The 25842-nt window shown below is 38.7% G+C and overlaps 1 protein-coding gene across 1 annotated transcript in view; it reads left to right on the plus strand.

Annotated features, from left to right (window-relative positions):
* Plcxd3 (phosphatidylinositol specific phospholipase C X domain containing 3) overlaps nucleotides 1-25842 on the plus strand; it is a 165815-nt gene that overhangs the window by 87480 nt on the left and 52493 nt on the right. The window contains exon 2 of the mRNA XM_051150914.1: nucleotides 11902-12610. Coding sequence (XP_051006871.1) covers nucleotides 11902-12610 — 709 coding nt within the window. The remainder of the gene's footprint in view (nucleotides 1-11901; nucleotides 12611-25842) is intronic.

The raw sequence follows: 25842 nt of genomic DNA on the forward strand, positions 1-25842 counted from the left end.
AGAGAGCCAGAGGTGCATTACATTCAGACAATACATTGTGAAGTATTGTTTAATGGTTGCATGTGTTTGAGGTTCTGCTTTCACCCTCGGCATTTACTGGTAACTTCCTTTAGCAGCTCACATCTCACTCAGGACTAAACCGTTGTTTTATCAGTGCAGTTCACCATAGCATTTATCATACTTTGTGATAATGGGGATTTTTCTTCCTGTCTCTCCTTACTGTATTAGGAACATCATAAGCAAAGATCCAGATAATGCTTGTACACTGTTTTATATCCAAATGCTTGTCCTAACATGATGGATAACAGATGTTCAGTAATTACCTACCAAATGATCAGAGGAGGAAGCGAGTCACTGGAAACACTTGATAAGATTAACTTCCTTTCCCCTCTTTGCCTGCTTTAAAAGGAGTATTTCTCCCAATCCTTGTCTATTCATAGCCACAAATGATCATGAACTACATTGTCACGTGTCCAGTAGGTGCTCAGTGTGTTTAATGATGTTTAAAAATGCTAGATAAATATTCTCCTACAAGATGTTTTCCACATAGGAGCTTTTAGAGCAGAGATGGAACTCAGTGGTTCCATGTTAGCCTGAAAGATTTGTTCACCTGCAAATCAGCCAGAATAAAAAGATGTTATGAAGTAAGAAGAGCAATAACAACAACAATAACAACAACAACACACACACACAAACACACACACACACACACACACAGAGTACCAAGTAGCTCGTGAGCTAAATCCCCAAGCCATGTATTCTACTGATTTTTAATCAAAGTCAAAAGTGATTCCTTGTATGTGAGAGTTTTCTGTTGCTGTGTACAGTGTTCAGTGTAGAAAAGCGCAGTGAAGAACATATGTGAGATAAGCTGTGTGGGCGTTAGGGTGAGAGTATTGCTTGTGAAGAGGACTAATTCAAAGTGCTGGCGAACTCTGGGAGTTATCTGCCTGTAAGGTTCGCACTAGAGAAAGCTGTCTCTACTTGGTTCTATCTAACTTTTTATTGCAAAGGCTTTCTGGGGCATTATGGGATGCCTATTGGTATCCCTAGCCTTCTACCCATAATATACTAGCAGCACCCCCTTTGTGTTGAAACAACCAGAATGTCTCCTTATGCTTTCGGATAACCCCAAACAAAACCACTGTGGCTAAGTACCACGGCTACAGGTGTCTCAAGGGCAGAAGAGACAGCTGATAGGTTTATGTAGTTCATATATATATATGATACATACATATCAATATATATTGTCTATGTCTCAGTCTCTTCCCTTTATGAAAGCTCTTTTCCCAGTGTTGTTGTTCTGGGTTAGAAGGTTGCCGTGTGTTGTTATTGGGTTAATGGTGCCCTGCACAGCAAATCTTCTGGGTGTGACTCCATCAGACTTAATGGTGAGCAGTGCCCAGCAGTGAGCATGTTGCATTGGAAAAGGAGAGACCCGCTACGACTGCTTTGCAGGAAATTGCATGTAATTTAGTCTTTCAATTGCTCTGCTTGTGGATCTGTTGGTAATCTGGGAAGAAGAAATTCATGTGCATGGGAGAGTTGCTAGTTGGCAGCCAATTTTCAGCCCTTGACTGGGAACTGTCACTTTTAATGGCTTTGCCATGAGTTCATCTATGAGCTAAGGAAAAGGATCCAGCAAATATATAGACTTCTTGATGAATGTTTAACCTCTTTACTCCTGGGAGGCATCAGGGTAACAGGATTTTCACATTTAGCATCTGGAACCCTGTACCAAAATACCAAAGTACGATAATCCACCTCTTTAACTTATGGTCTCTTGGGTGAGCTAAGAAAGGAGGATTCAAAGAAAATGAACTTATGGACTTGCCCAAAGAGACATTAAAATTAAAGCGTGATCGAAAAGCTGGCAAGATGTGGGGCTTCCCTCTTCTGAGGAATAGGGGAGGGGGATTAAGAGAAGGAGGGAGGCAGGGCTGGGAGATGAGGAGGGAAGGGGCTATGACTAGGGTGTAAAGTGAATAAATAAATAAAAATTTAAAAACTAAAGCATGATAATGTTGGATTTTCCATTGTATAAGGATTCACTTCAGTTTTTTTTTTTTTTACCAGAAAAGAGAGGCCTAATATTTAAAAATATATTTCATATGCACCAGTTGTATCAGATGAAGTATCCATATTTAGTTGCATCTCTGGGCCATTTAATCATTTGTTTGATTCTAGAAGTACTTGATGTGTGACACATATTCATTATCTTTGATGAAAAAGAAAATTTTGTTTTTTAATCAAGACCCAGTCATATGCTGGCGGATTAAGTCAAAAGCATATGTCAAAAATGAGAATAATCTTTCACATTTAAGGTTTTAGTCAGTCTTCCAAAAAACACAAACAACTGATTGGTTTAACAAGTGTGATAAATGAAAATTAATGAGATTAATTTGGGGCTGTCAGGTGAGAAAGAAGTGATTAATTTGGAAGGCTTTAACTTCTCTTTTCCCCCCTGTGAGGTTGAGCATCACATAGTCACAACTAGAGAGAATCAATTGTTTTCCACATCAAGGAAAAGTAATTTGAGTATAACTCTTATTTTGTAATATGTGTAATTTATCGCCATCATTACATTGATTCTTAAAAGTAGATTTTATTGTATTTCCAGGGATGCTACCTGTTGAGTGGGCAATGTGCTGAGGTCAGAGTCTTCTGTGCCCTGAGTGAGGTGGGCAACCTCACAGAGGGTGGAACTTAGGGATTTAGGAGAAGAAAGCAAGAGCAGAGCCAGCAGCACTCTAGAGGCTGGTACGGAAGATGCATTGAGAGACAGTAGATTCAGCAATCGAGGTCTAGTCACCAGTCAAGCCTTTAGTGATGACATGTTCAAATTCTTGGGTAGCGTGGATTATCAAAGTAAAGAGTTAGAGTAAGGGAGCTGGTTACAAGGTGCATTACTGGGTCACAAAACCGGCTAGTGAAAAGACGGGGAACGCGGGGGATCTTGCTGGTGAATGTAGGGCTGAGCTAATGTGTGAGGAGGAAGTCTGAACGGGGACAGCAGGGATGCTTGGGATAGTGCTCATCTCAAAGCGGTACTTGATCACTGTTTTAGGGGTCCGCATAGCACTCCAGGACACTAGCGTTGGAATGAAAATGAAAAATAAAGCAGCTCTGAGAGAGGCTGTTTATTTCTAAAAATAGTAATTCACTCAACACGGTACAATCTGAAGACTGTGTGGCTTGAGGGACAGAAAAAGTTGAAGGTAGACTGAAGGTAAAGGCAGAAGTTGATGAGATAATTACATATGCTGATGGACACAGGGAAGGGCAGGTCTGAAGGAGTTTGGGACGCTTAAATTTAAGATATCAATAAAGCAATGGAATTTACTTCAGTTATAGACAGGGGTTTCTGGTATGAAGACTGAAATAGATGGTGTGAATTTTTGACACATCCACAGAAAAACCAAAGCAACTAAAAATTGGACTAGGTCACCAAAATGAATGGAGAAAATGAAAGTCATAGCTTGGATATAGGTTCAGTTGGGATCTGGAAGAACAAGAAAATGAGGGAGATTGAAAGAGGACAATGACAAGGAAAGGAGAAGAAACTAGGGGAAAGGTAAATATTCTAAGAAGTGCACCAGCCCCAAGTGCTCAAAATGGCTGAGTAGAGTTTTTTTTTAATTTTGTTATGGTGTCATTATCCATGTACATACCAGGCTGTCTGCCAAGAAGTATAATGAGGTCACAGAGGTGATAGGAAAGTTGTCCTTCACAGTCAATTGTGATATTCCTAAGGTTTCACGTACACCCCTGATGTCATAGCCTTATTACCGTGAGAGGAGGAACCAGATTTAGTAAAGAGAGAGCACAACTAATCGCCAGCAGCACCTCTACTCCTGAGACATCACATAATTCAGTGAGAGGGAGCAGGCCTGAGGATCCTGTGTAAAGTCTGGCATAATACGCAATATGCAAAAATTATTATTTTTAATACAAGTAGCTATTTCACTTCTGTAGTGTTGACTGTGCAAACAATTTTGACTGACTGATATGTATAAAATATTTTGTGTTTATATAGCTTGATGCTGTATTGACCCCACATATTTAGAAATTACCTTTTAAAATGTTTGTTTTGGTTTTTAAGGATTTCACTCTGGTCTAAAATCAAGTGTATACAGGGAGAGTTTTAGATGGAGAGTAAGAAACAAGAATAGAGGAAAATTGATAACCATAATTAAGTATCAATAGTGACATCCAATATCTAGTGATGATTAAAGATTGTTGTAGACAGATGAATTATAAAGTCAGTTGGAAGAAAGTCCACCATGATTGCTAAAAGGGCTTCACACACAGGAAGAAAAAAACATTAGGTTTCAGACTTCCATACTGGAAAGATAAAAACAAACTTCGTTCCAGTTTTTTCTCTTCTCATGGAGCATGGTAGCAGCACCAACCACCTTTCTTATGTCCTAGAAATCAGTCACAAAAGTAAGCCCTCCTTATTATATCCTCACCCAGGAGTCATTTTGGGTTCATAATGGGCAATAACATTCATGCTTTCCTACCACTATGGTGTTGCTTCTGTGATCATGTGACAACAAGGTTATCAGATTATCAAGAATCCAAGAAACTTGCTGCCAGAAGGGCATTCTTGGAAGAATGGGTGTGGAGGCCGAGTCTTGTGTCCTGGGAAGTCACAAGCACTCTCAGTACTCTGCCAGTGTGAGGATGGCTGGTGTCTTTGCTGTGACATAGTAAGAGCCTGGATTCGAAGGTAGAGCTGTGGTTATTGGAACTGAGTCCTTATGCACCCTTCAGACTTTAAGTTGCTGGGCCATTTACTCTGAAATTGACTTGATACATCTTCTTCAATGTATATTATTATCCATAATTTTGTTATTTGAAGTGAAGCTAAGGTCAAAAACAAAGAGCAACCAAAAATTCATCTGGAAGATCTTGCATGAATAACACTGAATGGATACTGAAGGAGGAGCACTAAAAGTCTATACCATATATCAATTTTATCAATATCATGGATGAGAGCCTTTAGATGTTTTTTAAAAACAACAATAAATATGATAGGTGATTTTTTGTATTATATTTGTGAATCTTGAACATGTAGTGCCTAAGTCTCTAATTTCCAATAAACATTTCTAAACATATATTCTGCAACTTCGATGTTCATCTGTCCCATGCTAAGATAAGCTTGTACAGTGACCCTGTGTACACTTGTGAAGATGATATTCTCTTTTTCTTAAGTGAATAGATGTTCTGCTAGTTATAACAGTATAAAAAAGGACAGCAATGTAAACTTCAATTACTGTTATATTTATGGTATTATATAGTATTTACTTATAATTCTAGTATGATATTGACTCATTCCTTATAAAAGTCTCATGAAGTATTTTAATTTAATAAGATAGAAAATAAAAGCCATATTAATGGCTAATGACCTAATAATCCTCTAGTCTTGTGCCATGTGTCTTGGCCGCATTCTTCACACAGCTCCTTAATACTAATGTATTTTAATCTAAAAACTATTTAAATCTCTCTCTGTCTCAGTCTCTGTCTCTGTCTCTGTCTCTGTCTCTGTCTCTGTCTCTGTCTCTCTCTCTTTCTCTCTCTCTCTCTCTCCCTCCCTCCTTCCCTCTCTCCCTCCCTCCCTCCTTCTCTTTCTTGACATGGTTTTTTGTACCCCTGACTGTCCTGGAACTTGCTCCATAGACTCAGGCTGGCCTTGAGCTCAAGAGATTCCCTTGCCTCTGCTTGCTCAGTGATGGTATTATAGGCCAACAATGAATGTATTTCTTAAAGTATCCATCTTGAAAATTAGTATGCTTTGAAACCAGATTCTACATATCAATTTTCTTTATCAAGCAGCCACATTATCTTTGATTATCATAAGGTACAGTTAAACTATAGCAAGTCTATTTTACTTAGGATTGTGCAATAATTTCTTAACTTTTTCCCCTTACAATCTGTGTTTGAAATGTGAAAAGATACCACCTCTTAAGTGTTGATTTTAACCATCATATGCATACGTTGCTTATCACACCCAGAAAGATATGAATAGCAAAGTCCAATAAGCCAAGAGATAAAATGGACTATTAAGAAAAAATTTTAATTAATCCAAAGGAAGAAAGAAAAAGACAAAAACAGGTAGATCAGTAGTAAAAAATGTGGCAAAATGCATCATTTGTCTTACTGAGCCAATCAAAGTCAAGAGCAGCCACTGACTGAGTCCCAATAATATGTTGTGCATAAGAAACTCCTTTCCATATAAAAACACAAAGATAGTAAAAGGAAACAGCCAAAACAATATACTGAACTAATCTCTGGGACTAGGGATATCATCAAGGGAAAAGAGGAGGCATGTTAGAAAGATTAATGCATTCAGAAGATACAATACTTATAAATGCTTATGAGCCTACTAACAAAGCTTCAGAATCTAAAAAGCAAAAAAAAAAAGAAAAGAAAAAAAGAAAAAAAAAAAGAATTACTATGTTAGTCAGTGTTCTATTGCTCTGAAGAGACACCACAGCCACAGAAACTCTTATGAAGTAAATCATTTAATTGGGGCTTGCTTACAGTTTCAGAGGTTGAGTTAATTGTCAGCATGGCAGTTAGCATGCAGCTCACAGACAGACGTGGTGCTGGAGAAGCAGAGGGTTCTGTGTCAGCATTCACAGGCAGCAGAAAGGTGAGAGAGCCACTGGGACTGTTTGAGCTCCTGAGAATGCAAAATCCACCCCCAGTGACACACTTCCACCAAAAGCCCACACCTACTCCAACAAGGCCACTCCTCCTGATCCTTCTCAACTAGGGCTACTCCCCGATGACTAAATATTCAAATATATGAGCATATGTGGGCCATTCTTATTCAAACCCCAATGATAAAAAAATAATAAATCTTTATGATTGGTTTTGAAACTTGTTTCTTACTAATTAATAAAATAGAAAATTAATAGGAATATGAAATATTTGAGCAAAATCATCCACCAAATCAACCTAAAAATCATTTAGAGTATTGCAACAAAATAAACATTCTTCTGAAATGCACATGGAAAGTCACCAGATAAAAATGAAATAAATCTGACTACATATTAATAGAAGGAAATTATAATTTTGGTATGCTGGCATGCTCCTGTAATCCCAGAACTCAAGAAACTGAGTTCAAGGTTGGCATGAGGGACAAAAGTCTAGGCTACATAAAGTTACAAGAAAATGCAGTGCCACAAATAAAATAAAAAGATTGAAATGACACATGTATGAATGTTTGTTGAACAAATAAGATAAAAATAAGAATGAATGTCTATTTTGTAATATATAAGTATTCAGAAAACAATACATATATGTTACTCAAAATTCAAAGAACATCACAAGGAAAATATGAAATTATTTTAACTGAATGAAAACAAAAACAAATTTGGAGGACATAACTAAAGCAGTGCTTTAAGACAGAGAGAAGAGGAAGAGACAGAGACAGAGACAGAGAAAGAGAGACAGAGAGAGACAGAGAGACAAAGAGACAGAGAGAAAGAAAAGTGGGAGAGAATGCCAAATAGCTATATTCAAAAGTAACAAAGCCTAAAATTTAGGGCAATAATCTTAAAGACTACCCAATAAGTATTAGAAGTGTTACAACCACTCAGCTAGAGTGACGAAAGTCTTATCAAGTGGACAAGAAATTAATCAGACTCTCAATTTTCAAAGATGTGAGAAGATCCCCTTCTTGAGTTCAATCATTAAGGGCCAGAGCAAACACAGGAACCTGGATAAGCTACATCTGTGGATGGGGTGCCAGGTCTTTGCTGTCCAAAACAGTGATGGTTACTTTAGGTTCAGATTGTTGGTTTGAAGCCAAGCATGAGAGATGTCAAAAGTCCAGTAACACAAAGTCAGCACAGGACAAAAGGCTAGATCAGAGACTACAGAAGATTTCCAAAGGAAAAGGGCTTTCCTGTCTTAAGGAGAAAGGGGAGTGGGGGAAGATCAAGAGAGAGAGAGAGAGAGAGAGAGAGAGAGAGAGAGAATGGATCTCGGGGACAGGAGAGGCTCCAGGAGCTCTGTGGAAGAGGTGAAGGAAGGACTGAGGGAGCTGGAGGGGTCAAGGGCACCACAAGAAGACCTATAGAGTAAACTAACCTGGGCTGAGCTGAGGAGTTATATGGAAGAATGGGGGAAAGGATTGAGGAAGACCGAGGGGTCAGGGACACCACAGATAGACCTACACAGTGAGCTTGCCTGGGTCCAAGAGGCTTCACAGGGACTGAACCACCAACCAAAGAGCTTGCATGGCTGGCCCTAAACCCCCTACACATGTGTAGCAGATGTGCAGCTTGGTAATCATGTGGGTCCCCAAAAATGGGACTGTCTCTGAATCAGTTGCCTGATTTTGGACCCCTTTCCCCTAACTGGGCTGCTTTATCTGGCCTCAGTGGGAGAGGATATACTTAGTCCTGCTGCAATTTGAGGTTCCAGGGTAAGTTGGTTCCCATGGGGATTTCCCCTTCTCTGAGAAGAGAAGGAGAGGGAAGGGGAGGAGTGGAGGTGGGACTGAGAGGGGAGGAGGGAGGGGACCATGATCAGGTTGTAAAGTGATTAAGTAAATAAATAGATGGAAGAAAAAAAGAGAAAGGCGTAGGGCAAATCTTTCTGTCTCTTTTTCAGTCTCATAAAGCAATGCTTCTAATTTAAGATCAAACAATAGAAGACATTTCAGTGAGAATGTGACACTAGGAAGCAGCATTGTAGATAGGATTTAAAGTTATTAAAATTTTCACTTCGGAAATATTTTCCATGTTAGGCTATTCACTCTCACATCAGTGCAAAGACTGTCTTTTGTATCAACTGATGTAACTCTTTTCCAAAATAATGCCTACAGAATAAAGAAGCCCCAGTACACCATCTCCAGACGTTGCTTTTTGTACACAATGGCACAACCTAACTTAAAAGGAATATTGGCAAAGACATCATTGTTTCTTTCTATATAATTTTAACAGTTGTTTTTAAGTGTTAATGTTCTCTTACTTTGACCTCAATGTCATACCTTGCTTGAAGGTCAACAAATAACATTATTTTAAAATTATTATGTATTTTCACAATTGATTATTTCCATGCCCTTTTACATTAAAAAATGCTTGCTGTGCACTACATTACAGAAAGGTGAAACTAAAGCCATATTGAAAAATCATGAAAGAAGATGAGATAATGGAGTCTGCCCTTGCCCAGTGATATAAATGTAGTTAATAGCTGTTGTAGGGGGAAGTTGAGGCATGTTTTTCCAGCCTGTACCTACTGGTAAGGTGTTTGTGCTCCTTTGTTCATGATGCTGTAAGTGCTGTAGTTGAATTCAGTGGGACACATAGTCATTAAAAACAGTAAAAAGTAAAAGGAAGGAAGGAAGGTCATGACCCTGGAAGACTTGGAGGGAAGAAAGAGATATATGCAAGAGCAAGATGACAAAAAGGGAGGATGTATATGATCAAATTACACTATATGAAATGAAATACGAAAACGTAATGATAAAAATTTAAATTCATTATTATATATAAATAATTAATACTAAAAAAAGCTACAAATATACACAAAAAAACTAAAGATGTCATTTATAGAATAAGTAATCTAGCTATATTTGCTTTAATTCATCTTGCTTTTAATGAATGTCTTTTACAAGCTTGGCACAGTATCCAGTACTTTCATCCTGATTCTGTCATAAGGTATCTTTTAGTATGTATGTGATTATTTAACTGTTTTGATCTTACATCATTTAGTTTTAAGTCTTCCTAAGTGCAAACACTTCTCTGTGTACATCAATTTACAGTAGACTCTGCTCAGCTTCTTCACTTAGATTAGGAATCAGATAAACTGTTACTAATAAATCAATATTCAGTCATTTAAATATCTATAAAATATGCTAGTGCCAGGTGCAAAGTTCCAATTTTATTTATTCAGAAATAGCTGGTATTTTCTTTTCATATCATTAAGTAAGATAAATAGATCATCATGCTTGAGACTAAGTTCAACATAGCATTTCTGTTTGTTTGGATTACCTTTTATTGTTTAAAAGTCTAAAAAAATTCAAGATATTCTCTGTTCTAAAGCTTACAGATCACAATTTTCTGACTACTAAAGCACATTTAGTATTTTATCACAGAACCTTCCACAGTATCCAAAGTTGATGCTCTCCAACTTCTTTCTATGGACTCTGCAAAAATAAATGGTTATATGCATGCATGGAGAAAGATCACATATAGGTACAGGTATAGAATTTAGGCAAGATAAATATTGAAAAAAGTGGCTCAAATAGATGATTTGACAAACTCCTTGAGATGTTGCCTCCAAAAATTTAGAGGTGCTTGCATGTGTGTGTGTGTGTGTGTGTGTGTGTGTGTGTGTGTGTGTGTGTGTGTTAGGTTGAAGAAGTCAAAGATCTACAAAACAATCAGTGCCTTATGGGACCTATGTCAAAATCAGGGCAACAAAATGAACTCAGGAGAAGCTAAGTAACAGATGGGAAACAATGGCTCAGGGACAAGGTCAGGAAAGGGGAAAAAAAGTGTCTAAACTGGAAGCCCATTTGCCTTTTCTGGTGTGTCAAGCATCCAGGATACACTGTAAAGACTCAGTAATCATGACCTAGAGCCAAAAGGAAGATTAGAAGGATAAAACTCAATGTTAATATCATTTTATAGGTCCTGATCACATGTAAATTATAAGCAAATCATATTTAGAAGCAAACCATAAGTATGTCAATCACTACATTTAAGAACGCTTAGCACTCATAACCTCCCCAGGTAGATAGCTGAACAAATAGTTCTTGTTATCCAGTGGAAGGAATTCTTATGAATTTGAAAATCTATTCCACAGAGAGAGCTTTCTGTTGAAAGAAAAAATCTGTGAAGAATGGGGTCTATTTGTTAATTTTAAGCACAGCCAGTTGTAGTAATTTACAAGAAATTTCATTGTTTATTTGGTATGTAGAAAGCATTTTGTCTCATAATAGTTCACAAGTACCAGTCAGAAATGAATTTAAAGATGATTATATTGTACTATACTCTTAGCTCTCATTCCTATATCTTATCATCTCTCTTTTGTTTGACCAAATGTATGAGGTGAAAATTCATACTCTGTTTATCCATGTGTGCAAAGGACCTTTTATTTGAGATATCCCTGTATGTTTAGAAAAAAAGGAACCATTGAAGGCTTTCCCGCCGCTATGACAAAGTGCATTATAAGAGCACCTTAAAGAATGGGAAATTTATTTTGACTCACAATTTGAGGGTGACTGACAAGGAAAGGGTAGTAATGAGCTCTGACCCAGTCATGGCAGATGCAGCATAGAACAGCCAGTCACACTGGATCCAGAGTCAGAAAGCAGAGAGAAAAATATGGATACACCATTCACTTTAGATCTCTCTGTAGTATTCGGTCTAGAGCCTCCAGACCAAAAAAAAAAAAAAAAAAAAAATGGTGCTGCCCACATTCTGGGTAGATTTTCATACATCAGTCAACTGGTTCTGAAAACATTCTCCTAGGCGATTTTCAAATTCTATCACAAGATTAGCCATCATAGATGGTAAAATTGAAGACAAAGCATTTAGTCCCTGTGACTTTACATACATCGCACTTCGTGAATAATCCTTTACCTTGCTGGTGTAGAAAGCCTATCTTTGTGAGTGCAGACAGCTTAATTCACTGTAGATGGTCATGTGAGTCTTGAAGTACTGATTTGAAGGAAATTGTTTACTATTTTACTATCAGTTTTGATCAACTGAAGTGTTCTCTTTCCAATACCAAACCATTCAAAGGAGCCCACAAGAAGTGTGTATTAAGTAGTTCCTTCATCCCATCTGAGGGGGAGTGAATCCTTTTCAGGCAGGAACGAAGTGATATGTATGAAAGATAGGACATTAACCACATCATACCTTGTTACTTTCCCAGGGTCCCATGATTCTTTCAGCTTCTACATTGATGAAGCCTCTCCAGTAGGCCCCGAACAGCCAGAAACTGTCCAAAACTTTGTCTCTGTGTTTGGGACTGTAGCCAAGAAACTGATGCGGAAATGGTTAGCCACTCAGACAATGAGCTTCACTGGTCAGCTGGGAGCCGGGATCCGTTACTTTGACCTTCGGATTTCCACGAAGCCCAGAGACCCAGACAACGAACTGTACTTTGCTCATGGCTTATTCAGTGCCAAAGTCAATGAGGGTCTTGAAGAGATCAATGCATTTCTCACAGATCACCACAAGGAGGTAGTATTCTTGGACTTCAACCACTTTTATGGAATGCAGAAGTATCATCATGAAAAACTGGTCCAAATGCTGAAAGACATCTATGGAAACAAAATGTGCCCAGCCATTTTTGCCCAGGAAGTGAGTTTAAAGTACTTATGGGAGAAGGACTATCAAGTATTAGTCTTCTACCACAGTCCAGTGGCTCTGGAAGTGCCCTTCCTCTGGCCTGGGCAGATGATGCCAGCACCCTGGGCGAACACGACAGACCCTGAGAAACTGATCCAGTTTCTTCAGGCATCCATCACTGAAAGAAGAAAAAAAGGCTCATTTTTTATATCTCAGGTGGTACTGACACCCAAAGCAAGCACTGTGGTCAAGGGTGTGGCAAGCGGCCTCAGAGAAACAATCACAGAAAGGTAAGTGCCTTTCAGAAAGCAAAAAAGAATTGTCTAGTAGCCTAACTCATAGAGCACAAAAGTGATGGAGCTAAAATTGTTACCTATGTGCACTAGTTTGCTAGGGTAACACAGTACTACAACTGTTTGCCTTAAGATAATCGGTTTCTGTTGATCGCTGGCAGTTCTGGTCCCGTGCTTTATAGATAGATCACCAACTGCCCCTTCCTCAGATGGTCTTTTCCCAATGACCCTCCTTTTTTTTAATATGGACACAATTATACTGGATTAGGGTCTGACTACATTAATTCATCCTAACTTGATTAGTTCTTCAGGTACCCTCTTCCCAAATAAGGTTATATTCATGGGACTTTAATTTATTTTTGTGTGATACCTATCTCTGTATAACAACATATATTTTGAGACCAGCAGCAAATCTAGCCCCTTAGTTATAATATTCCTTTGTGTATTTGTGAATCACTTAATACATTAGAAGGCTTGTGCTCTACTATTTGCAGTCTTTTTCATGTACTGAATGCCATTTGATATATAACAACCATGAGAAGTAGATATTAACTTACAGATTAAAATGTCTAGGTGGGCTGGAGAGATGGCTCAGAGGTTAAGTGCACTGCTTGCTCTTCCAAAAGTCCTGAGTTCAATTCCCAGCAACCACATGGTGGCTCATAACTATCTATAATAAGGTCTGAGGCTCTCCTCTGGTGTACATGCAGGCAAAACACTGTGTATATGATAAATAAATAAATCTTTAAAAAAATAAATTAAAAATAAAAAGTTTAGGTCTAGGAAAATATAATATTTTCCTTTAGACTTCTTTATCAATGAATGATGGAACATATATTCAGACACCATTACTAAGCTCCATCTTGTACCCTATACATTACATATCTGCCTTTTGAGAAAGGATTGTTTGAGAGAGAGAAAGCAAATGAGAGCCATTGACATCTGACAGGTAAGTGATCAGATGTATTTTAGGTAATAATTGATGCAGACCACAAGATAGATGGACAGCAAGTGGGTAAGTAGCTAGACCAGTTTTAGCAAGCTCATTCACAGTAAGGGATGAAGTAAGGAAAATTTGAAAGAGGATGATATGAAAAAAGAACAGTATAGTACAGTGACTAGTTAGCTTTGTGCTATGCATGGGAGAGATAAGGATGAGGTTTCTGGTTAACAAGCAAAATGGAGGACAATTCAACAAGACAAAATTTGAAAACAGTCTTAGGTAGGAAGCAGAAAATGAAACTATGCAGCTAGAGTCAAGCTAAATTTAAAAGCCATTTAAAGCACACAAGTAGATGTAGCCAATTGAGCATTAAAATTACAAGCCAACTTATTTGGAGCTATTGGCACTTGGGGACAGTGAGAGGCACAGATCACCAGAGTGGAAATATTCTTCCTTAAAGAATGAAAAGTGTTGTCTGTTGTTAATGTACTTGTTGGGGCGACCTCATGCTTTGACATTGAAATGTAATTGCAAAGCTTTTTAAACGAATATCACTGCAAGCCCTTCTCTTGGTTTCCTGTAAGATCTACCTTTTTTCATTTAAGGCTTATGCCCTCACTACTGCTGCATTGATTGATAGATGTGGTCCCACAGAATCTCTCTGTGTGTTCCATTGCTGCAGGCTCGGTTTTCATAGGTATCACCGAACATCTATGGAGATAAGAGACATTGCATAATCACCATAATATAAATAATTGGAAGAGGAATTTCAGCTTTTGTAGTTTTTATCAACATAATATTTTTATTGATTCTTTGGCAATTGCACATCGTGCACCCGAATCACACTTATTTTCCAGTCTTCCATGTTTACCCCCACCCTTGTTTTGTTTTGTTGTAATTTTAATTCTTTCCCCTCAGATATGCCCCCTGATGACATGTATATGAATTTGTATGTCAGCTAACTGTCCTCCTGTGTAATCTTCTCTCCTGCCCATCCTTCTTGTTTTTACCACTTTCCTTTGCATGCACTCTAACTGCCTTCAAAAACCTACATTCTTCTCCAGATGCCTATCAAAATATTCACCCAATCAAGAAAGCTTTTTATCGAATAGCACCAATTCTTGCTAACACTAATTGATCTGATCAATGGCTATTTGCCCTCTCACCAAATAAGCAAGCAAAGGGGTACATGCAAGGATGTGTTATTTTAGTAATTGTAACCCATAAAGGCTTCACATTTTGAGTAAACCCTGAGATCTACCTCACTGTAGTGTGATTCATCTTGTGCAGCTGGATCTCCAGTTGCTAGTCCACTTAGCCACTAGAACTTGTTGACCTTATGGCCTTCAGTGTTGGTTGTCTCTTGGATTTCTGGGAACAGGAGAGGATATTTAAAAAGCCAGCTATACTCCTATGTAGTATTGGGGGTGACACCAGGGAAATAAGGAGTGAGAATCACACATAAACTAGCAAAGACAAGCTATATGTCACTGGAAATGAAACATCGGAATCCCCAGGATGGACTGATCCTATCTCTTGCCATGCTGCCTCCATCTTGGAAAAAAGAATCTGTATTTTTTACTTTTATATTTTAGGCATACCCAAATCTCCTGTGATCTCTTCAAGTTCCCAAGAGTGTATCCATTTCAGTATACAATTCTCTATTTAGGAAAACATCTACCCATATGACAAGACTGTTTTTGCCTTATGGCCAAGAATCAATCATTCCATGCTTTTCCACATAGGAGCATGACCTCTGAAAAGCTACGAGGAAGAACACACTTAGAGAACAAATGGCTTTCATTTGCCTTTTATAGCATTTGATGTCCTTTAAAAGCTTCTAAGTCATATGTAAACAACTTCCTGGTTATTTATACTCTACTATCCTACTATTAAAGTAAGGCTCGAAGAGGGACTAACAATCAGACATTAGGGAAGTTCTGAAAGTTGTGTGTTACACAGCTCTCCTCAGAGTTATGATGTACATTATCATATAAAAGACACTTGAAAATAGTTTATTAAAAATTGTATTTAAATTTAACTAGTAGTGTTTTCCACATACTTTTTAAAGATAATACTAATAGCCCATGAAATTATTTGTGAAGAACTGTCTTTAGCCATCTGTTCTTACTCAATATCTCTCATTTGCTTGAGGCTTATATATCTGGAATAGTAGAGCTGTGCCTCCAAAATGAGAAAGATAAGCATGGAAAACAGTAGAAAGGGGGATGTTAAAAGTAGATAGGAAGACCCTAGAGGTGTAACTCTTTTTTTTGGGGGGGGGCAGGTTCCTATCCAGCCTTGAGTGTCATTTGCTTCAGCCCTTCCCCAGCACAAACACCCTTATTTAATCTATATTATAACCTTAGTGATCTCTAATTTTCCTTCAAGATGAAAGAAAAGAAAAAAGGGACTGAAAAGAAGAGAATCCTTTAGGTAGAAACAATTTTTACCCTCTAAGATCACACAAATTACTTGCTAATCATTTACAAATCTATCTACCTTGTAACCTGACCATCATAGTGTTATGTGCACTCAGTAATCATGCTTGGAACCTGGTCTTTACATCAATGCTATGTGCAATCTCGAGTTGAGCTTGTAACCTGGCCATCACAGTTGTGTTATGTGCACTCTCTAGTTGTGCTTGTCACCTGGCCCTCATAGTTTTATGTGCACTCTCCAGTTGTGTTTGTAACCTGGCCTTCATATGTACATTCTCCAGTCCTTCTTAGTCTTACACTGCTGGTTTTAGTGTTCATGTGATGTCTGGGCTTTTTCTTTGTTACCTTTGGGATGGAGTTGGGGTGGAAAGGGGAACATTCTAGGTTTCTAGACAGAGCTTGATAGGGAAATGTCAGGAGCCATAGGACCTTGCCTGACCTGCCCCAGTGGCTGAGAGGCCCTGCTGGCTGAAAGCCACAGCTGTCTGCATACTTGAGATAATTATTCTGCCTGGCTACCACAAAGATCCAGCCTGACCTTGAGAAAGAGAACATTCGGTGTATCGAGACTTCTGTATAGTCGCCCCACTCCACACCTGCTGTCCTTGGGCCTGGCCCAGAAGATTTTGTAACCTTCCACTGCATTCCTTCCCACGCCCGTCCTTTCAGAAGCTTACTATAAATTTGGATACCCCCTTACAATAAACGGCCCTCGATAAGCAAAGTTTTCCTGGGCTCGTGCCTCTCTTTCGTCCATTCTTTATTCACAGGTCTCGACCCTCCTCACCACTCCACGAATAACTGAACCCGCGGGTCGGGAACAGGGAAAAGTCAGTATCTGGTCTTGGCTACTAAAAGCGATTTGCCTCCCTCTAAAAGAGATAGTGAAAGAAGATTTTTTCTTGTCTCTTCTTCACATTAAGGGAAGAAGCCTAAAAATAGACTGAGTTTTTCAACTATCCTATTCCCTTTTGTGCCAAGACTGTTCACCCTAAAAGTTCTATGTTAAAACCAAAAGGTGTAATGAACTTTTCTGTGACCAAACAAAATGTCACCACATAGTTGTCAGGCATGGGACTTCAGAATCTGCATCTGAAAATTTGACATTTGAGCTGAATCCTGCATTTGACCAGCTTGCTTCTCCTCAGTTTAAAAAATCCTTTCTAATATTTTGATTAGCAAAATCCCAAGCATCCAGGCATAGAGCTAGTGGTTGAAGTTGTGCCTAGCTTTCAGGAAAACTAAATCCAGCCTGGATCTAAGGTCCTCAGCTTTCAGTCTGGCCATATTCCAAATACTACAGATGTGTTTTCCACATTTCAGCAATGACAAAAGGCACAGATTTTTATTTCTTAAAGATCTATTTTTAATTTATTTTTCAAACACCAGCTTTTACACCTCACCCCCACGGAATTCACACATTCTTAAAAAGAAGGTGTGTGTCTTGAGTCAATTCCTTTCCTAATATATGGTAGTCTATTAAACTCCTCCTTTTGTTTCATTTTTAAAGCAAATATCTCTGTCATATTTTCAGGAGACAATGTATCCTTTTAAGTAAGTTAATATTGCTCAACACTCTGTATGATTACAATAATCATACTGTGATATTATCAGTAGTCTTAAGGTGACCTCTCTTGCATCTTATACTGTTTTACATGTATTATTTGATATGGCATTCGTAAAATCTCTCAGATGAAGGCATCATTATTATCCTGTCTTGAAAATGCAAGGAATAAGTATTAAAAGTGTTACACAACTTCCCTTCATAGCACAGCTAAAAAAAGGTAAATCCAAGACTTAAGCCAGGGTGCTTTATGCATTCCTTCACTCCTGTGTGCATTTCTATTCTGCTCTGAACACTATATTTCAAGTGTGTGGCTGTAGAGGGTCTTAAAATCACTCTATTGTCTCTCTGTTATTGGGAAGCTCTAAAATGTGACTGCAATTTTGTTTAGATTTCATCAAATGGTATTATCCAAACCAAATTATTCAGTATATTCGAGTGGACTAGGTTTAATTCAGTATCTATCTACTGAGGTTTCCAAATAATGAAATATATTAAGAGGTGTGAGGTGTATTAAAATGGTGAGATACCATTGTTATCATTGCAGGTCAAATAAGTTTGAAATAGAATATCCATAAACTAAATACAAATTTCATAATAGATATATAGGGTTGATGTATAGTACCTGGAAATGTTTTGATTGGCTTTAAAGGTAGGATGTCATTTTGACAGGCAGAGATCTTTAGGGGGTGGCTCACCAGGCTGAGGAACTGGAAAGAACAAAGTACAGACAAAGGACATTTTAGGAACAAAAATAGAATTGATCACCATAGAATAATGCCAATGGAACATGAAACATAAGTGGGGGACAGGTTACCTAATATTATTGGACCATCTAAGCTTGCTAATTGGTGCTTAGGGGAGTTAGCATCCTATACTTACATACAGATGAAGGAGGTATGGGTGCCTGAGTACTGCATTTCAAGAGATGATTCAGGCCCTTGGGAAAGAAATTTTGGGGTTGTATACCTATTAAGACAAAATTACATCTTAAGAAAGGAGACAAATAGTTTGAAGTTGCAAACTCTTTTAATGTTCTAAGAATTAGGAGATCGAAGATCAATTGTCACAAAAAGTCCATCTAAAATTTAGTCACATTGAGAGGAGCATTAAAATGAATATGTCAATTATACCTTATGCATCAATAAAATTTATGAAAAAATAGAACCACAATAAAGTGGAATGCAAAGAATATGGAAGATGGGTCTGGGGGAAATGAAAGGACAATTTTATGACTAAATTTTACCAGAGTTGTATTAAAAGAAAATTGAGTGGTCAGATCAGTACTAGACCTCAGGGATCTAGTAATGAATCTATTAGATATTAAAATTTGAGACTAGTACCTTATTCATATTTTTTGAGAGGAAATATCTCATAACTAGTACTTGAGAGATGACTTGGTTGTTAAAAGCACTGGTTGCTCTTTTATGAAACTTGACTCAGCAACAACAGCAGCTCACAACCATCTCTATCTCTAGCTCCACGGAAATCCCTATATCCTCTACTGGTCTCTGTGGTACTGCACATACATACACACAGGCAGACCATTTCCACACATATAAAATAAAAAGAAGCAACCCTTTAATTAATACATTAGGATTATTATATAGGTCTCTTTTACCCTCACTTCCATCCTTATTTTTGTAAATCTGTACAGCTTGGCAATAGATGTGTGTTAATATATTATGTGTTTACGCTGGGAAACAAGGAGAAAAAGTCTGAAGTGAGTGACACAGGATTCTGGCATAGATTTTCTGGCATGGCACTGGAAATCACTGATATAGAGTAACAGACTTGGAAGGAAACTTTGAGGTGACTGGGTTCAATCCTTCTTGCATTGTATCCGTTTGCTGTGTGTCCTTTCCTGATTTTAGTAAGAGAACCGAAAGCCAAATGAATACTAAAGTAATTCCCCCAGGTCATAACACCAACAGGCTGCCAAAATAAGATTAAAATCCAAGTCTCTAGGTTCTAGAACAGAGTCCTCAACAGCTCATGGAAGTACAATGACCAGAGAAGGAACAAAAAGTCTAGGGAAGGTCAAAGAACATCATGGTATGGATACCACAAGAGGGAGATAAGCTTGTTATCTACCCACACATTTTACAGTGTCCTGAATGTCTGAGGTATAAGACCCAATATGCGGCCTGATGACTGGTGCATCAGTATTTTTTTATTTGAAACATTTTTTTTATTTTTCACATATGCCTTTATATTATTACAGATATATAAAATAAGCTACATACAACAAGAAGAAGCACAAAACAATCAGGAATCATATAAATGCTGCATTCATAGTGTTTTGGCTATTTGTATTTGGCAACCTTGAAGAAAACATCTTTCCTATCTTGGTGAGCCTAAAATTCTGAATGTAAATCAGTATCTATCATACCTCATCTCTCTTAACTTAAAACATAATCTAGACCTGAAAACATCTTAACCCCTAAACACTAAGCTTAATTGTAAAACTAAACTATTTGGTCTTCTACCCTATCTGAGACTTGAGAAGGAATAAAATTAATTATCTGAGTGAACTGGAAGTGCAGGTTAGCAGCTTTGAAAGTGAAAACAGCAACAGAGACAGTTTGCTGCCTGAACAGTCACCCAAAACTCTCCACAACATTGAAGTATCATCTTCAGTCTTCTGGCTCAGTGTATCTGACAAACACATTTGTGAGGCAGGAACTACTGAGGACTTTTTTGCTGGACACATCTTCTCTGGGCTCTTTGGTTCTGTGCCACGAAGCTAGTCAACTTATCTTTCTTGTCCAGTGGGAACACCACCAAGCTTTGAGCCTCCTGCTGCTCTATTTACGGTTTATTGTCTGGAAGCTGTTCAGCTACAATATCAGACTTCTCAACAGCATTTTGGAGCCAAGAAAAGCCTTACCATGACGCTGAGTCTGAGACTGGTTCCAAGTCACATGAAGAGCAGCTTGTTGTCACCACCGCCACCCAGGATTTGCCATCAGATAAATCAGCAGACTACTAGAGCAACTAGTAATAGATTTTCTACTCAGCAGAAGGACAATGGTGTCTCCTCAGTTACATATGTCTAAGGAAGAAGAACATTAGAGGCATTGTGGAAGGCATTGTGAAAAGTCACTTCCTACATAAAATGTTATTGGAATCATGGTGTTAGTCCCAAATATATTTTAAGAAATTGAAAGTCAGAAAAATGAAATCATTTTCTTTGGTACTGAAGCCAGTGCTGGGGCCTACTCATATGCTAGGTTTTTTCAAACAGGTGTAAATGGAATCTAATGCATAAAGGAAGCCCCAGAAAGCAATCATTCCCCAGCTCAGAGCTTGGTTATCTGGAACATGTTGACAGTCACACTGTTAAAATGCAGATTTCTGGATACCTCCCTCAGAGACTGATTCAGTAGTTGGTGCCTCAAAGATAGCCAGTTTTAGGACTCCGATGAGCCTGAATAATGTGTTCACATTGAATAGTGTTGCTCCTGACTATAGGCTAGCTGTGTTTAAGCCTGTCACTGTGTCTGGGGAGAACCAGTCTCCAGATCCACGAGGGCCCTCCTCTGTAGACTCAGGAAGCTCTGCTGTAAACTGAAGTCATAATTCCTTTACCCATAAGATCCCAATTTAAGTACCTGTTTGTTGGGTTTGTCACACCTGTAATTTATTTCCAAAAGCCAGCCATTTTCCAGAGCACTATCTCTCTTATGCCACTCGGCTGGATCCCAGTGTTATTTTGAAGATAAGAGCACAAGAAAGTGATTCCTCTGAGGAACCTTTGTTACCCTCTGCTAAAAATCACATTTATTCTCATGCCAGGAGCTGAGTAATTTCCAGGCTCAGTTTTCTACTGCATCAATTAATATTATGCCTGTGTGCATCCCACTTGTCCCCTAAGATGATTTCAAGCATCATGAAAGGGAGAAAGTAGGAAGAAAAGGAGGATGGTGGCAGGGGAAGGGGAGAAACTATTATTGTTGTCATTGTTGCTGTTATTGAAAAACATCTCACCTTAAGACTGTAATGTAAGATGACTTCAGCATGGGTCTGTTGTGGTGTCAAAGGAAGAGGTATCTGTAAAAACATCTTTAATTTAACAAACTTTAACCTAAAATTTTTTTAAAAGCAGTGCATGCATAAAATTTCTATCTCTTCCATTCAGCTGATGATAGGCAGGTAAACAGACACCTGTCATTGTCAGAGTCAGTGGAGTCAAAGACTGGAAGGGACTCCAAGCTGTTGGGAAGTGGGATCTATTAAATTTAAATTTAATGTACATTTGTGGATATGAGAGAAGGTAACAGAGACGAAAAGGGAGAATGTGACATGTGGTAGGGAGTTGCATAATTTAGTAATCCTTGCCAGATTCCATTTTTCTTATGTGGACTTTTCTGGAGCAATTGAGTTAAATGTGGACAAGGAACTAGCCTAGTATAAAACTATAATTTTCTGTGGATGAAGATAGAGATATGGAGATAGATCAGACAGAGATGTAGAAAGAAATAAAGAAATAGATATATTTATTGATAGTGATATAGGTACTGATCTAGATATAAATATTCTAAAACACTGGGAGGAAGTGAATAAAGAGAAAAAGTGTCCAGGAGGCAGGAATATTTCATCAAGTAGATTGTAACACAGCTGTTGGGTATTTCATATGCTGCAAGTAAAATGTTAGAGAGATTTATTTGGGATTTTATTTTACTTTATGCAAGATCTATTACTGGGAGAAAGCAATTATATCTGATTCAAGAGACTCAGATCTCTGGCCCTCACAGGTCACATTCTGAACCATGAAGAAGAGGCCTGCAGGTCTTCAGGGCAGCTCGCTCTCTCTTCTTTATGCCTCCTGAAGTGGGTCATGAGCCCATTCAGGTGGAAATTTATCCAGAGTGTGACAAATTCATTCTGGCAAGAACTAAAATTTAAACTGCAGTGTGAAAGGGCAAAGAAGTGCTGTAATTATCCTTTAGAGAAGACTTTTCAGCTTCCATATATAGCCGAACATGCTCGGTCCATTACTTGTTGCAGTGAGGAAGAACAGGTCACAGGACGGACCAGGAGACGTTCTCAAAGAGGATGCTGGGTAGGACTTCCAGGATGCAAGCTCTGGATGGGGAAAGTTGGGGAGGGCTTCAGAAGGTTCCTGCCCAGTCTTATTGCATCCTGTTATGCTGTGTTGTGTTGATAAATAGTGGAACGGGGGGGGGGGGGGGAGAGGAAGTATCAGGGCAGGGACTGAGAAAGGAAAGGGAAAGAAAAGAAAGCTGCTGCTGTCTGATGTATTGTACTGGAGAGGAACAGACAAAAAAGAAAGAAAGAAAGAAAGAAAGAAAGAAAGAAAGAAAGAAAGAAAGAAAGAAAGAAAGAAAGAAAACACAGGATCTCTCTAGATCAGTGCTGTTAGAAAGCCAGAGCAATTCCATAATTGGGGTTCTCTGTAAATCTTTTCTATAGACCAGAATAAGATGAAACTGATTGGCATTAAGTCATGTTCACTGGTGCTGGTCAAGAGAGCTAGATACTAAGTTATTTGCTTATGGCATGCAGACCTTCTTTTTCTTCTTAAATAAAATAGGATAGAAAAGTCTTCCTTTCCATGCTCCCAGAGTGTCTTTGTCTGACGAGTAATGCGACCTATGTGAGCCATCGTCCAGGTGTCAGGATCTGATGCTCTACCTCCTGCTGTTTTTGTTCTGGGAGCTTTATTGTGAATGAAGTTTGCTGTAGACTTCTGTCCTTGCCGCAGCACTTTTTCTTCTTGAAGCAAATGGGGCTATACCTATCCTGAAAGCCTGGACCACTCTGATAATGAGAGAAGTCAAAGCTAATTTGTACCCTAGTCTATGGATTACCCACTAAAACTGCAAGCTCTTCAAGCTGAACCATACTGCCAATCATTTTCCCCTTCTCCGTGATCTAAAGTCTCTCTCTATTCATTGGACAACTGTAGGAACTGGTTTTGTCCTCTTTGGTGGTAGAGATTGAAAGCTGGATACAAGGGAGGCATGGAAACCTCTTTTATGAGGCTGAGGTGATTCGTGCTAATGTGGCACCTACGTGCTGTCATATTTTAGCAGCAGTTGTTTTGTTACCCTGTACACCAGATATAAGGAAGTATTAGGGGATGAATGGATACCCTGCTCGATTCAGGTATGTCGAGTGCACTTAGTATGCACAACTCTGAGTGACTGAGCTACTTTTCTTTCTCTTTTTGTTTTTGTGAGAGAGCGTTTCTCTGTGTAGCCCTAGAACTCACTCTATAGCTTTAGGTCTCCTACTCATTGAGATCTGCCTGCCTCTGCCATCCAAGTGCTGGGGTTAAAGGCATGTGCCACCACTGTCTGTCCTTGACCTACTTTTTAAAGTGTAAGTGTTTATTGGAAGGAGGAGAAAGGAACCAATTCCTTGTTGCTCTTAGTGCCCCCCACCCCCAGCAAAGCATCACACAAGCTTGGAACTTGCCAATAGCATGCCAGGCAGCCAGGCCAGCCAGCTTTTGACTCACCAGCTTAGCTAAGGACATGCTGTCTTCTACAATAACTTCAATATGAAAAACTGAATTTCTAAAATATCTGGAGCTTGGAGAATTTTAGATAAAATATCATAGACATTAATATTTGGCTTCATTGATCAGAGCATAAATTTTCTTGCTTTTGTTCTGTCTGTGATTGTGGCCTATTGTTAATTACCTTATTTTAAGGTACTAAAAATGATTAGACAGGAATAGCTGGGGAGTTACTTGTTGTAATTGACTTTAAAATAAAAATCCCAAGCAGAGCTTGATTTTTTGCTTTAAAATATTTTCTCCTCCTACCCCCTCATCACTTACTTCCCTGTGGCCGCTGCTGTTAAAACCTGAGCAGCTTACAGGTTGTTGCAGAGGCTATGACATCCTGTCTGAGAAGAGCAGTGGGTGGCAACAAGACTGTAATGTGTGATTTCGTTAGCAAATATTAAAAGTACAAGCTGCCCTTTGGAAATGCATGTGAGATCTGGGTGATATGAACCACTGAGTCCATTGCTTGGCCCTTTGTTGTCTGAATGCTAAACAGAAAAGACACTGCCTATATAATTTAATTGAGGCTTGAAATCAACCCAAATGAGAAAATGTATGACAGATAATACTATCAGCAGCTATTTGTGATGCCAGATCTTTCCATTCCGTAGTTAGTTTTTGCTGCAATTTCTTCAGGTTGTTGTTGTTGTTGTTGTTGTTCAAATAAAACATTTATAACATGTAGCATATAATGAACAGCATTGTGACAACTTGGTGGAAGTACATAATTCAATATGAATTCACTGCTCATAGAAACCATATGGAAATTTAAGAGATATGATAGCAGTGTTTCTCAGTAGCCTGACAAATTCATTTTATTCTTGTCCCACACTTACTGGTTGGTCCTTAAAGGATTATGTAATGACTGGAGTCTGTTGCCATCAGGAACAGGAGACTGCCACAGGCAGTTCTATCTGTTCTTATTTGACAGGAGGCTTTTATTCGCCTGTACACACACACGCAGCTCACTGCAGCTGTATGCATACTCTGGGACATTTCACCCATGCATCCACAGGCAAGTAGTCCCCAAATAAGACAGAGCAGAGGACTCGTTGATTAAAGGTGAAGGACCTTGTTAGTGCTATGAACCATGAGATCCGTTGTTATGATGTCTCCATTGTACAAGGTGGAGAGGTGGATAAAGAACTCTTTCAATGCTGTACTATTCTCTACTCACACTCACAGGAGGTGGTCAGCTTGAGACTGAAAATATAGTGTGTGTGTGTGTGTGTGTGTGTGTGTGTGTGTGTGTGTGTGTGTGAGAGAGAGAGAGAGAAAAAGAGAGAGAGAGAGAGAGAGAGAGAGAGAGAGAGAGAGAGAGAGAGAGAAGGTAATTGAAGGAGTGAGAGAAATAATGAAAACAGGCATTTCAACATCTACAGTTACACTTCTTTCTTGCAGTTCATGAAGAGAAGATGAATTTCACATGAACTATGTCCCTGTCTCCTAGTTGAAGACAGAGATGACTGGCTCCTAAAAATGTGCCCAGTGCCTTCTCTCCTACTGCATTCATGCTGTAAAAGATACATTCATGTTCTTTTATCTGGCTGTGGATATTAGCTTCCCTTTTAGAACTTTCCCCAGAGGTATTTCACTGGAAGAGGAAGTAATTATGAAAGTTACATTTGCTTTCACACCATGTAGTTTGTCTCTCTGAGATTTTCAGCCTCCTCTCTGTCTATGACTCCTGTTAAAAATCTACACGGAACTCATTTGTGGAGGGCAGGGGAGGTGGGGAAGGTA

This window comes from Acomys russatus, chromosome 9 (assembly GCF_903995435.1).
Source record: "Acomys russatus chromosome 9, mAcoRus1.1, whole genome shotgun sequence".
Taxonomy (NCBI): domain Eukaryota; kingdom Metazoa; phylum Chordata; class Mammalia; order Rodentia; family Muridae; genus Acomys; species Acomys russatus.